A 15,156-nucleotide genomic window follows, 5' to 3' on the forward strand; every position below is an offset into this window, starting at 1 on the left:
CTAGACTATTCGTGTCCACGACCGAACGATTGAAGGGTGCTGCTATTTCCAAGCAATGAGTCTCCAAGTTGATATCTGAATGCATTAAGTCCTGCTACCAGACCCAGATTGCTCAACCCCCCAAGAGCATCAAAACACACTCTACCCAGAGCGATGTCAACATCCGTTGCATTCCTGCAAAATGTACCTATTACCGACATATGCAAGGCGGCCACCCGGGCATCAGACCACATTTTTGCCAAACATTATGCTATCACACAGGACACTACAGCAGACACCATAGTAGGCCACACAGTACTGTCTACTGTTATCAGTGACACAACTCCACAGTCCCACCAACCATAGTGGGTACCGCTTCACATGCACCTGGAGTGCAGCACCCATAGGGACAGCACTCGAAGAAGAAAAGAAGGTTACTCACCTTGCAGTAACTGAGGTTCTTTGAGATGTGTGCCCCTGTGGGTGCTCCACTACTCACCCTCCTCCCCTCTACTTTGGCGTATGAATCAGACAACTCTACGGTAGAGAAGGAACTGAGGGGGTGCAGGACATACGTGCACAGTCAGACCCTAAAGATGCCCCGAGACAACAGCTGGGCACGTGTGTCCCAGCTAGGCACTGCTACCACAGAACTCCGATCAACGGCACCAGGATGCACCATCACCTGGAGTGGAGCACCCACAGGGACACACATCTCGAAGAACCTCAGTTACTACAAGGTGAGTTACCTTCTCTTCTGCTTGTGAATTAGATACCAAGTGCTAGTTAACACAATGTGTGTTTGGTGCATATATATGTCCAACACCTCTGCATGTGCTCATTGTCAAAAGTAGAAGAGAGCTTGAACAGAAGCAACATAGTTTCTGAAGGGTTAACCCCTGCATATTCCCTTGCACTGGTACAGAAAGGGTTAGCCGCCCTGAGAAAGAAATGTAAATGGAGGTGATCACCCCAGATGTGAAATCCACAGATGTACTCTCTTAATAAATCCTGCCTGGCAAGAAATTCCACTTGTTTTGTGAGGATAGCAAGAGAAGAGCTTCTTTTTCAGAATACCGATCCTCTTCTCCCAGCCCCAGGGGCTGCTAGACAGTGCTGCTCAGCCCTGTCACTGATATCTTTCTTCTCCAGGATCAGCAAGTGCCAAAAGATCCTGACTCTCAAGGTCAGTCCGTATCCAACCAGAGATCGTTTTCACTATCCAGTCAGGCACAGGAAGCTGCTATCCACAATCACCTGACCAGGAAGGACTCTCCCATGATGGTTGGGGTGACAGCAGCCAGTACCAGACTAGTGAGTATGGGCATTTGTCTTTCACCATTTCAAGTGGCTGATTGGAGCTGCACAATGTACCTACAGCTATACGCCTTTCCCTTCAAACTCAGGCTCAATCCTGCTCTCACTTTTGTGGTGGGATCATAGTCTATTACTCTTCATATCTTGTTTGTTCCCCATTGTCTTCTCCATGTTGTGAGCTCAGCCTGCACCCCTTCTCCTTTACAACCTTCTCTCCTTCACCTTCTGGACAGTTCTGCCCTATGCCCCTTCTCCTCCACACTCTGGGATTTGCCCTACTCCTTCTCTGCATAGCCAGAATCTATCCCACTCCCCAGACCATTCCATTTCCCAAACCCCTTGTTTCTCTATGAGGAGTTGATTTAGGATCCCTGAGCTTTCTTTGCTCTTCTCTCTTACACAGAATCCAAGGAACCCACAGTTTCCCAGCAGGGATGCGCACCCTCTTCTGAAGTCCAGTAAAAAGATGTTTCAGGTCACAGCAAATATGGGAGCTGCTGGAGATCCCAAGGCATCAATGGGCAGTTACTCCCAGTCCTATGGGACCATCTGTAAATCTGCACTCCAGAATCTTCCAATATCAAATTCCTGCCAACAGGCACCAGCATTGAATACGTATCAGCACTGACCAAGTGGAGTACAGCCCAATCCACCCATCCACAGGCCCTGTAGGGAACAAACAGCTGGGGTACAACTCCACTCCCAGGCATTTGGCAGGACCCAATGCTAGAGAAGTACTGCCTGCACTCACCATATGGGGCACAGTGCCACTTTCTCTGAGCAAGATAGCAAGAATGGTCTGGAATTCTGATCCTTTTAACTTCTCAAGCCTGTGCAAAGACACAAGGTAGGCAGGGGACACAGCATCATTTGTTTCCATACAACGCTGTAGGCACAGTTTATCTTTACATATTATTCCTCATATTCAGTATCACTGATAGCTACAGAAAGCTGCTTTATTCTGCTACTGGCTTGTGTTGTTAGATATATCCAGACTGATTTGTCCATCTCTATTGGCCTCAATCTGTTTGTGTTCACTGAATCCAAACTTTGGAGTGGGGCAGGTAACTAAGAATAGACCATTCTCTGAAGCTCAGGAAGACTAAATTTACCATGGATATCTTGATCTCCCTTCACTTTATGTTCCCAGTAATTCCCATGTCCTTTTGGGGTACAAAAACGGTTATTAACATTCTCTCACTCCAATAAAGTAGTTTCCTTTCCTTATGTATTTTTCTCCAGTGTATTTAATACTATAACTATCATGTGTGGATATACTCTTGTATGTATTGTAATAATAAACTGCTTATATTTCACTGAGGGAAGTACCTTCCTTTCACAGCATGTTGTCCGCTGTGTAGGAGTGAATGAGACAGAATCACTGGGAAAGTGCTTCTTTGTCTAATGGCCTGATACTGATTATACATTCACTTGTCTCTCCCAGAATGCAGCAGTCCATGAGATGCCTTTGCTGAATCATCATAAAGTCGTTATGGAGCAACAGTAGCCCTATCATAGTTAAGGCTAAAGCTAACTTCCCACTTTAACAGCGGTCTTTCAAATGCTTTCCCCTCTCAACTTTCCCCAAAAGAAGCCACTGTCCCTGAAGTTTCACAAACCATATCTCATTGCGGGGTAGTGTTTTTCAATCAGAAAAACAATATTCAAATTATTGTGTTTTAAATATTTTTTTGTCACCAACTCTGAAAATTTTCTAAACTCTTGTTAGCCCATCGTATCTCCAGCTTTGTCTATAAATTCAAAATATGGTTTATTTAGCTGGCTTTTCTCAGAAGTGACTTTTATTGTTTCTGGGGGAATTACAGTGATACGTAGTTTAAGGAGCTGGTAATGGGGTATACATATCCCACACTAAGGTAGGAAAGGAATGAGTTAACTAAGGACTTCTTAGGTTAGGGTTGTAAAGAGAAGATAAAGGATGGCTGGGGAGGGCCTCAAGAGGAAAAGGAAATGCTGACTTTCACAGACCATCAGGAAAACAGTGTCAGGACCTCCTGGGCCCAGGCCAAGACCAGGCAGCAAGGAGGAATTAGGAAAGTGACCATATTGTGTACAAGAGACTTTTGAGTTCACATTGATTTGACTTTCCCCAGCTGAAGTAACCCATCTTCTATTTGCTGTTTAGCTTTTATTAACCAGACAGAAGAAAGCCATGGTTCTGACTCCTTGGTGATTGAGCCAGAGTAGAGAAATGCTCAGCACAGAGGTATGGGGACTTAGTGTTAGGACTCAGTATTTTGTTTCTGTTTAACGATTTCCTATATAATGTGTTGCCACCCTTACTTCTGCACTGTGGCTTGTGGTGCCTGATGCTCTGCCTGCGGCTAAAGGCTGGCTTTGCGCTGTCTCACGGGGGCTGCATCTTGTCAAAGCCCACGGTCTCCTGCAGTCCTCTGGCCACTCCTGGCTCACCAGGGGCACCATTTCAGATTTTAGGGGCTGGGGGGAAACTTTAACCATGTTCCAGAGACTACTTAGGCACCTGAAAACTCTAGAGATTTTTTTTATTTTTTTATTTTTTTTTTGGGGGGGGGGGGGGGGGTTTGCAGATAACTTAATTAGCTGACAGAAGCACAGTATCCAATTCCTATATAAAGAAAGAAAAAAATACATACAAACTCTAATTAAAGCCATATTTTAAATGTATATGTAAATTTAGAACAATCAGGAGATAATACAGCGAGGTATTCGCAATCCCAAGCCTTGAGGTATCAGTTTTGGAACTTTAACAGAGATATCAGAAACACAAGTTTGATACTTTGTACACTATCTTTAGTAAAGATAGAGAAAGTAAGCAGATTTTATTTAACAGATGCACTCTGTGTTACTGCCATTATCTACTCTATTTTAGTCAATTGTTTTTCACTCCACTAAAAACGTATTTACTTAATTTTAATATACATGATTAAGGCTTTTTTCTCTTTTATTAAGAACAGGCATTTATATTTACCGATCACAATCATGTATGTGACACTAACATTTGACTCCATCATTGCTAATAGCATTATACTTGAATCTGCTTTTATTTTTGTACAAATTTTAAGTTATTTTACAGATATAACTAAAAATACAATTTGAAAATAAGCGACCTTCATCTGAACAGTGTCTAAAGTTATGTGATTAGCTATTATTTTTTAAACTGGCACTGATAAAATGAGTACAAGCTAAATTTACATTCTAGAAGGATACTATTATTTGATTGTACCAGGCCAGTCAGCCTCACCTCAGTCCCTGGAAAAATCATGGAGCAGGTCCTTAAGGAATCAATTATGAAACACTTAGAGGAGAGGAAAGTGATCAGGAACAGTCAGCATGGATTCACCAAGGGGAAGTCGTGCCTGACTAACCTAATTGCCTTCTATGAGGAGATAACTGGCTCTGTGGATGAGGGGAAAGCAGTGGATGTGTTATTCCTTGACTTTAGCAAAGCTTTTGATACCGTCTCCCACAGTATTCTTTCCGCCAAGTTAAAGAAGTATGGGCTGGATGAATGGACTGTAAGGTGGATAGAAAGCTGGCTAGATCGTCGGGCTCAACAGGTAGTGATCAATGGCTCCATGTCTAGTTGGCAGCCGGTTTCAAGCGGAGTGCCCCAAGGGTTGGTCCTGGGCCGGTTTTGTTTAATATCTTTATTAATGATCTGGAGGATGGTGTGGACTGCACTCTCTGCAAGTTTGCAGATGACACTAAAACTGGGAGGCGTGGTAGATACACTAGAGGGTAGGGATCGGATACAGAGGGACCTAGACAAATTAGAGGATTGGGCCAAAAAAAACCTGATGAGGTTCAACAAGGACAAGTGCAGAGTCCTGTACTTAGGACGGAAGAATCCCATGCACTCTTACAGACTAGGGACCGAATGGCTAGGTAGCAGTTCTGCAGAAAAGGACCTAGGAGTCACAGTGGACGAGAAGCTGGATATGAGTCAACAGTGTGCTCTTGATGCCAAGAAGGCTAACGGCATTTTGGGCTGTATAAGTAGGGGCATTGCCAGCAGATCGAGGAATGTAATCGTTCCCCTTTATTCGACATTGGTGAGGCCTCATCTGGAATACTGTGTCCAGTTTTGGGCCCCACACTACAAGAAGGATGTGGAAAAATTGGAAAGAGTCCAGCGGAGGGCAACAAAAATGATTAGGGGTCTGGAGCACATGACTTATGAGGAGAGGCTGAGGGAACTGGAATTGTTTAGTCTCCAGAAGAGAAGAATGAGGAGGGATTTGATAGCAGCCTTCAACTACCTGAAGGGGGGTTTCAAAGAGGATGGAGCTCGGCTGTTTTCAGTGGTGGCAGATGACAGAACAAGGAGCAATGGTCTCAAGTTGCAGTGGAGGAGGTCCAGGTTTGATATTAGGAAATACTATTTCACTAGGAGGGTGAAGCACTGGAATGTGTTACTTAGGGAGGTGGTGGAGTCTCCTTCCTTGGAGGTTTTTAAGGCCCGGCTTGACAAAGCCCTGGCTGGGATGATTTAGCTGGGAATTGGTCCTGGACACAGTATTCCAGATGAGGCCTCACCAATGTCGAATAGAGGGGAATGATCACGTCCCTCGATCTGCTGGCAATACTCCTACTTATACAGCACAAAATGCCGTTAGCCTTCTTGGCAACAAGGGCACACTGTCGACTCATATCCAGCTTCTTGTCCACTGTAACCCCTAGGTCCTTTTCTGCAGAACTGCTGCCTAGCCAGTTGGTCCCTAGTCTGTAGCAGTGCATGGGATTCTTCCATCCTAAGTACAGGACTCTGCACGTGTTCTTGTTGAACCTCATCAGATTTCTTTTGGCCCAATCCTCTAATTTGTCTAGGTCCCCTGTATCCTATCCCTACCCTCCAGCATATCTACCACTCCTCCCAGTTTAGTGTAATCTGCAAACTTGCTAAGAGTGCAGTATACGCCATCCTCCAGATCATTAATGAAGATATTGAACAAAAACGGCCCCAGGACTGACCCTTGGGGTACTCCGCTTGATACCGGCTGCCAACTAGACATGGAGCCATTGATCACTACCTGTTGAGCCCGACGATCTAGCCAGCTTTCTATCCACCTTATAGTCCATTCATCCAGCCATACTTCTTTAACTTGGCGGCAAGAATACTGTGGGAGACCGTATCAAAAGCTTTGCTAAAGTCAAGGAATAACACATCCACTGCTTTCCCCTCATCCACAGAGCCAGTTATCTCCTCATAGAAGGCAATTAGGTTAGTCAGGCATGACTTGCCCTTGGTGAATCCATGCTGACTGTTCCTGATCACTTTACTCTCCTCTAAGTGCTTCAGAATTGATTCCTTGGGGACCTGCTCCATGATTTTTCAAGGAACTGAGGTGAGGCTGACTGGCGTGTAGTTCCCTGGATCCTCCTTCTTCCCTTTTTTAAAGATGGGCACTACATAAGCCTTTTTCCAGTCATCCAGGACCTCCCCAGATCACCATGAGTTTTCAAAGATAATGGCCAATGGCTCTGCAATCACATCTGCCAACTCCATTAGCACCCTCGGATACAGCGCATCCAGCCCCATGGACTTGTGCTTGTCCAGTTTTTCTAAATAGTCCCGAACCACTTCTTTCTCCACAGAGGGCTGGTCACCTCCTCCCCATACTGTGCTGCCCAGTGCAGCAGTCTGGGAGCTGACCTTCTTTGTGAAGACAGAGGCAAAAAAAGCATTGAGTACATTAGCTTTTTCCACATCCTCTGTCACTACGTTGCCTCCATCATTCAGTAAGGGGCCCACACTTTCCTTGACTTTCTTCTTCTTGCTAACATACCTGAAGAAACCCTTCTTGTTACTCTTTACATCTCTTGCTATCTGCAACTCCAAGTGTGATTTGGCCTTCCTGATTTCACTCCTGCATCCCTGAGCAATATTTTTATACTCCTCCCTGGTCATTTGTCTAATCTTCCACTTCTTGTAAGCTTCTTTTTTGCGTTTAAGATCAGCAAGGATTTCACTGTTAAGCCAAGCTGGTTGCCTGCCATATTTACTATTCTTTCTACACATCGGGATGGTTTTTTCCTGCAACCTCAATAAGGATTCTTTAAAATACAGCCAGCTCTCCTGGACTCCTTTCCCCCTCATGTTATTCTCCCAGGGGATCCTGCCCATCAGTTCCCTGAGGGAGTCAAAGTCTGCTTTTCTGAAGTCCAGGGTCCGTATTCTGCTGCTCTCCTTTCTTCCTTGTGTCAGGATCCTGAACTCAACCATCTCAAGGTCACTGCCTCCCAAGTTCCCATCCACTTTTGCTTGTTTGTGAGCAGCAGGTCTAGAAGAGCTCTGCCCCTAGTTGGTTCCTCCAGCACTTGCACCAGGAAATTGTCCCCTACACTTTCCAAAAACTTCCTGGATTGTCTGTGCACCGCTGTATTGCTCTCCCAGCAGATATCAGGGTGATTAAAGTCTCCCATGAGAACCAGGGCCTGCGATCTAGTAACTTCTGCTAGTTGCCAGAAGAAAGCCTCGTCCACCTCATCCCCCTGGTCTGGTGGTCTATAGCAGACTCCCACCACGACATCACCCTTGTTGCTCACACTTCTAAACTTAATCCAGAGACTCTCAGGTTTTTCTGCAGTTTCATACCGGAACTCTGAGCAGTCATACTCCTCTCTTACGTACAATGCAACTCCCCCACCTTTTCTGCCCTGCCTGTCCTTCCTGAACAGTTTATATCCATCCATGACAGTACTCCAGTCATGTCAGTTATCCCACCAAGTCTCTGTTATTCCAATCACATCATAGTTCCTTGACTGTGCAAGGACTTCCAGTTCTCCCTGCTTGTTTCCCATGCTTCTTGCATTTGTGTATAGGCACTTAAGATAACTCGCTGATCGTCCTGCTTTCTCAGTCTGAGACAGGAGTCCTCCCCTCTTGCACTCTCCTGCTCGTGGTTCCTCCCGGTATCCCATTTCCCCATTTACCTCAGGGCTTTTGTCTCCTTCCCCCGGTGAACCTAGTTTAAAGCCCTCCTCACTAGGTTAGCCAGCCTGCTTGTGAAGATGCTCTTCCCTCTCTTCATTAGGTGGAGCCCGTCTCTGCCTAGCACTCCTCTGTCTTGGAACACCATCCCATGGTCGAAGAATCCAAAGCCTTCTCTCCAACACCACCTGTATAGCCATTCGTTGACTTCCACAATTCAACCGTCTCTACCCAGGCCTTTTCCCTGCACAGGGAGGATGGACAAGAATACCACTTGCGCCTCAAACTCCTTTATCCTTCTTCCCAGAGCCACGTAGTCTGCAGTGATCCGCTCAAGGTCATTCTTGGCAGTATCATTGGTGCCCAGGTGGAGAAGCAGGAAGGGTTAGCGATCCGAGGGATTGATGAGTCTCGGCAGTTTCTCCATCACATTGTGAATCCTAGCTCCTGGCAAGCAGCAGACCTCTCAGTTTTCTCGGTTGGGGCGGCAGATAGATGACTCAGTCCCCCTGAGGAGGGAGTCCCCAACCACCACCACCCGCCTCCATATGAGAATATATGTGCATTTCGACAGGAAGTATCAAGAAGTAATAATAACAACAAGAATAATAATACAAGTGTGTGTTGGGGGTGTGTGTGTGTATTAGGGGAGTGAGAGAGAGACAAAGTGTTTGCGTGTGTTCGAGAGAGAGACAGTGTGTTCGGGGAGTATGAGAGACAGTGTGTGTGTGTTGGGGGAGTATGAGAGACAGCATGCTGTCACTTTAAGTACAGCACTCACTAGTCTGAAGGCTTGTTCAGACAGCAGCAGCCAGCAACTCCCACTCCTGACCTAGAAGCAGCAGCAGCAGATTCCTGTTCCCCCACCCCGGTTCAGCAGAGACTGGGTACACAGGCAGGGGGACACCCTGACAGCCCCACCCCTCCCGTTCTGCACAGCGGACAGCAGGTTCCCGGGAGCAGCTTGGCCAGAGGCAACTCCAAAGCAGAGGGCAGACAGCTGCAGACAGCAGCAGAGCAGCGGGCGAAGAAGGAGTACTCTGCTTCAGAGGCATCCCCCACTTTGAACAGCACCCCTGGGAAGTCACCCAGCCTGCCTACCTCCTAAGGCTGGCCCTGTTTTCTTTCCTTTTAGACGTTGAAATCTTTTACTGAGAATAAATTCCCTGCTTTTGATAGTACTTCCAGTAATGTTAAAATATGTTCAAATCTTTTTTTGGTGGAAAGGAAAAATAGGTGTAGTTCAAAGACCCTTTGAAAGAAAGGGAGAGCTTCTGTAGTCATTTGGACTTCTTTGGGTGTCCCTGAGGACTGTAACCAGGATGCCCTTCTCATGGTAACAGCCATGGCCCTGGAATGGGCTGCTATGTCAGAGGAGACATGGGCTGGTTGGAGTAACGTTCTGGCTACCAATTGTTCCTCTGAAATGACAGATTTTAAGTCAACTCTTATTTCCAGGGGGGCTTTTCACTAAAGGGTGATACTACCTAACCTGTGGCAGAGTCATATTTAGCGAGAACATAAGAACAGCCATACTGGGTCAGACCAAAAGTCCATCTAGCCCAGTATCCTGTCTTCCAACAGTGGCCAATTGCCAGGTGCCCCAGAGGGAATGAACAGAACACGTAATCAAGCCATCCATCCCCTGTCACTTATTCCCAGCTTCTGGCAAACAGAGGCTAGGGACACCATCCCTGCCCATCCTGGCTAATAGCCATTGATGGACATATCCTCCATGAACTTATCTAGTTCTTTTTTGAATCCTGTTATAATCTTGGCCTTCACAACATCCTCTGGATGGATGTTCTGCAAGGAGATCCACAGTTTGACTGTGTGTTGTGTGAAAAAAAATACTTCCTTTTGTTTGTTTTAAACCTGCTGCCTATTAATTTCATTTGGTGACCCCTAGTTCTTGTGTTTGAGAAGGAGTAAATAACACTTCCTTATTTACTTTCTCCACACCAGTCCTGATTTTATAGCCCTCTATCATATTCCCCCCTTAGTCATCTCTTTTCCAAGCTGAAAAGGCCCAGTTTTACTAATCTTTCCTCATATGGCAGCCGTTCCATACCCCTAATCATTTTGTTGCCCTTTTCTGAACCTTTTCCAATTCCAATATATGTTTTTGAGATGTGGCGACCACATCTGCACACAGTATTCAAGATGTGGCCATATCATGGATTTATATAGAGGCAATATGATATTTTCTGTCTTATTATCTATCCCTTTCTTAATGATTCCCAACATTCTGTTCACTTTTTTGATTGCCGCTGTACACTGAGTGGATGTTTTCAGAGAACTATTCCCAATGACTCCAAGATCTCTTTCTTGAGTGGTAACAGCTGATTTAGATCCCATCATTTTATATGTATAGTTGGGATTATGTTTTCCAATGTGCATTACTTTGCATTTATCAACATTGAATTCATCTGCCATTTTGTTGCCCAGTTACACAGTTTTGAGAGACTTTTGTAGTTCTTCACGGTCTGCCTGGGACTTAACTATCTTGAGTAGTTTTATATCGTCTGCAGATTTTGCCACCTCACTGTTTACTCCTTTTTCCAGATCATTTATGAATATGTTGAATAGGACTGGTCCCAGTACAGACCCCTGGGGGACACCACTATTTACCACTCTCCATTCTGAAAACTGACCATTTATTCCTACCCCTTGTTTTTCCTATCTTTTAACCAGTTACCAATCCATGAGAGGACCTTCCCTCTTATCCCATGACAGCTTACTTTGCTTAAGAGCCTTTGGTAAGGGACCTTCTCAAAAGCTTTCTGAAAATCTAAGTACACTATTTCCATTGGATCCCCCTTTTCCACATGCTTGTTGACTCCCCTCAAAGAATTCTAGTAGATTCACAGATTCATAGATTCTAGGACTGGAAGGGACCTCGAGAGGTCATCGAGTCCAGTCCCCTGCCCACATGGCAGGACCAAATACTGTCTAGACCATCCCTGATAGACATTTATCTAACCTACTCTTCAATATCTCCAGAGATGGAGATTCCACAACCTCCCTAGGCAATTTATTCCAGTGTTTAACAACCCTGACAGTTAGAAACTTTTTCCTAATGTCCAACCTAGACCTCCCTTGCTGCAGTTTAAGCCCATTGCTTCTTGTTCTATCCTTAGAGGCTAAGGTGAACAAGTTTTCTCCCTCCTCTTTATGACACCCTTTTAGATACCTGAAAACTGCTATCATGTCCCCTCTCAGTCTTCTCTTTTCCAAACTAAACAAACCCAATTCTTTCAGCCTTCCTTCATAGGTCATGTTCTCAAGATCTTTAATCATTCTTGTTGCTCTTCTCTGGACCCTCTCCAATTTCTCCACATCTTTCTTGAAATGCGGTGCCCAGAACTGGACACAATACTCCAGCTGAGGCCTAACCAGAGCAGAGTAGAGCGGAAGAATGACTTCTCATGTCTTGCGCACAACACACCTGTTAATACATCCCAGAATCATGTTTGCTTTTTTTGCAACAGCATCACACTGTTGACTCATATTTAGCTTGTGGTCCACTATAACCCCTAGATCCCTTTCTGCCGTACTCCTTCCTAGACAGTCTCTTCCCATTCTGTATGTGTGAAACTGATTTTTTCTTCCTGAGTGGAGCACTTTGCATTTGTCTTCATCCTGTTTAACTCAGACCATTTCTCCAATTTGTCCAGATCATTTTGAATTATGACCCTGTCCTCCAAAGCAGTTGCAATCCCTCCCAGTTTGGTATCATCCGCAAACTTAATAAGCCTACTTTCTATGCCAATATCTAAGTCGTTAATGAAGATATTGAACAGAGCCGGTCCCAAAACAGACCCCTGCGGAACCCCACTCGTTATGCCTTTCCAGCAGGATTGGGAACCATTAATAACAACTCTCTGAGTATGGTTATCCAACCAGTTATGCACCCACTTTATAGTAGCCCCATCTAAATTGTCTTTGCCTAGTTTATCGATAAGAATATCATGCGAGACCGTATCAAATGCCTTACTAAAGTCTAGGTATACCACATCCACAGCTTCACCCTTATCCACAAGGCTCGTTATCCTATCAAAGAAAGCTATCAGATTGGTTTGACACGATTTGTTCTTTACAAATCCATGCTGGCTATTCCCTCTCACCCCTTCCAAGTGTTTGCAGATGATTTCCTTAATTACTTGCTCCATTATCTTCCCTGGCACAGAAGTTAAACTAACTGGTCTGTAGTTTCCTGGGTTGTTTTTATTTCCCTTTTTATAGATGGGCACTATATTTGCCCTTTTCCAGTCTTCTGCAATCTCTCCTGTCTCCCATGATTTTCCAAAGATAATAGCTAGAGGCTCAGATACCTCCTCTACTAGCTCCTTGAGTATTCTGGGATGCATTTCATCAGGCCCTGGTGACTTGCAGGCATCTAACTTTTCTAAGTGATTTTTAACTTGTTCTTTTTTAATTTTATCTACTAAACCTACCCCCTTCCCATTAGCATTCACTATGTTAGGTATTCCTTCAGACTTCTCAGTGAAGACCGAAACAAAGAAGTCACTAAGCATCTCTGCCATTTCCAAGTTTCCTGTTACTGTTTCTCCCTCTTCACTGAGCAGTGGGCCTACCCTGTCTTTGGACTTCCTCTTGCTTCTAATGTATTGATAAAAAGTCTTCTTGTTTCCCTTTATTCCTGTAGCTAGTTTGAGCTCATTTTGTGCCTTTGATTGGTGAGGCATGGATTTCCCTTAACAAAAAGCATGTTGACTTTTCCTCAACAAATTATGGGTCTGACAATTTTGTTCTTTACTATAGTTTCAACCAGTTTGCCCAGTACTGAAGTCAGGCTTATCAGCCTATAATTGCCAGGATCACCTCTGGAGCCTTTATTAAAAATTGGCATCACATTAGCTATCCTCCATTCATCTGGTACAGAAGCTGATTTAAATGATAGGTTACAGACTACAGTTAGTAGTTCTGCAATTTCACATTTGAGTTCCTTTAGAACTCTTGGGTGAATACTATCTGGTCCTGGTGACTTATTACTGTTTAGTTGATCAGTTTGTTCCAAAAGCTCCTCTAATGACACCTCAATCTGGGACAGTTCCTCAGATTTGTCACCTAAAAAGAATGGCTCAGATTTGGTAATTTCCCTCACATCCTCAGCCTTGAAGACAGATGCAAAGAATTCATTTAGTTTCTCCACAATGGTCTTACCATCCTTGAGTGCTCCTTTAGCATCTTAATCGTCCAGTGCCCCCACTGGTTGTTTAGCAGACTTCCCGCTTCTGATGTACTTATAACAAATTTTGCTATTACTTTTTGAGTATTTGGCTAGCTGGTCTTCAAATTCTTTTTTGGCCTTCCTAATTGTATTTTTACAATTCATTTGCCAGCGTTTAGGCTCCTTTCCGTTTTCCTCACTAGGATTTAACTTCCATTTTCTAAAGGATGCCTTTTTGCCTCTCAATGCTTCTTTTATAGAATCATAGAATATCAGGGTTGGAAGGGACCTCAGGAGGTCATCTAGTGCAATCCCCTGCTCAAAGCAGGACCAATCCCCAACTAAATCATCCCAGCCAGGGCTTTGTCAAGCCTGACCTTAAAAATCTCTAAGGAAGGAGATTCCACCACCTCCCTAGGTAACCCGTTCAAGTGCTTCACCACCCTCCTAATGAAAAAGTTTTTCCTAATATCCAACCTAAACCTCCCCCACTGCAACTTGAGACCATTACTCCTTGTTCTGTCATCTGCTACCACTGAGAACAGTCTAGATCCATCCTCTTTGGAACCCCCTTTCAGGTAGTTGAAAGCAGCTATCAAATCCCTCCTCATGCTTCTTTTCTGCAGACTAAACAATCGTAGTTCCCTCAGCCTCTCCTCATAAGTCATGTGCTCCAGACCCCTAATCATTTTTGTTGCCCTCTGCTGGACTCTTTCCAATTTTTCCACATCCTTGTAGTGTGGGGCCCAAAACTGGACACAGTACTCCAGATGAGGCCTCACCAATGTTGAATAGAGGGGAATGATCACGTCTCTCAATCTGCTGGCAATGCCCCTATTTATACAGCACAAAATGCCGTTAGCCTTCTTGGCAACAAGGGCACACTGTCGACTCATATCCAGCTTGTCCACTGTAACCCCTAGGTCCTTTTCTGCAGAACTGCTGCCTAGCCAGTCAGTCCCTAGTCTATAGCAGTGCATGGGCTTCTTCCATCCTAAGTGCAGAACTCTGCACTTATCTGATGATGTTCAACAAGGACTTCTTTTGGCCCAATCCTCTAATTTGTCTAGGTCCCTCTGTATCCTATCACTACCCTCCAACGTATCTACCACTCCTCCCAGTTTAGTGTCATCCGCAAACTTGCTGAGGGTGAGTCCACGCCATCTTCCAGATCGATAATGAAGATATTGAACAAAACCGTCCCCAGGACCGAAACTACTTTGTTGTTTAGCCACAGTGGCCCTCTTTTGGTTCTCTTACTATGTTTTTTAATTTGGGGTATTGTAGCAAGGTCAACACTCACCAGTGCGGCACCTCCTGCTGGTCATCTTGGGAATTAGCTGAACTCCAGCATATGGAGCACCCTCTGCTGGCCAGTGTCTTGCCTGCCTCAGGCCCCGTGTCCCTCCCAGACCCCAGTGCCCTTTACCTCAGGGTTCTGCCCTCTGCAGTACCCCCGCTTTGGGTCTCCCCTTCCAGGGGAACCCCCAAACCCCTATACCCACCTTGTGTCAGTGGCTACTGCCAGTCATCATCTAGCCCCCTCTCACTGGGGCAAACTGCAGTCTGTAATGGCCACTCATCATTGGCAAGGGGTTAGGACGGGGCGGGCAAACTTTTTGGCCTGAGGGCCGCATCAGGTTTCCAAAATTGTATGGAGGGCTGGTTATGGGAGGCTGTGCCTCCCCAAACATCCAGGCGTGGCCCGGCCCCCACCCCCATCCAACCCCTC

The 15,156-nt window shown here is 45.2% G+C and overlaps 1 protein-coding gene across 4 annotated transcripts in view; it reads left to right on the plus strand.

The window, feature by feature from the left end:
• Positions 1 to 15,156, plus strand: part of MAPK15 (mitogen-activated protein kinase 15) — a 158,392-nt gene that overhangs the window by 85,355 nt on the left and 57,881 nt on the right. For 3 of the 4 annotated variants that reach the window (XM_054017260.1, XM_054017261.1, XM_054017262.1), the window contains exons 13-14: positions 1,132 to 1,293; positions 1,700 to 2,616. The exons of the other annotated variant lie outside the window; for it this stretch is intronic. In XM_054017260.1, coding sequence (XP_053873235.1) covers positions 1,132 to 1,293; positions 1,700 to 1,924 — 387 coding nt within the window. In that variant the 3' untranslated portion in view covers positions 1,925 to 2,616. Of the gene's footprint in view, positions 1 to 1,131; positions 1,294 to 1,699; positions 2,617 to 15,156 lie in introns of those variants that run through there. 4 annotated transcript variants of the gene reach the window in all.

Source organism: Malaclemys terrapin, chromosome 2 (genome assembly GCF_027887155.1).
Source record: "Malaclemys terrapin pileata isolate rMalTer1 chromosome 2, rMalTer1.hap1, whole genome shotgun sequence".
Classification (NCBI taxonomy): Eukaryota; Metazoa; Chordata; order Testudines; family Emydidae; genus Malaclemys; species Malaclemys terrapin.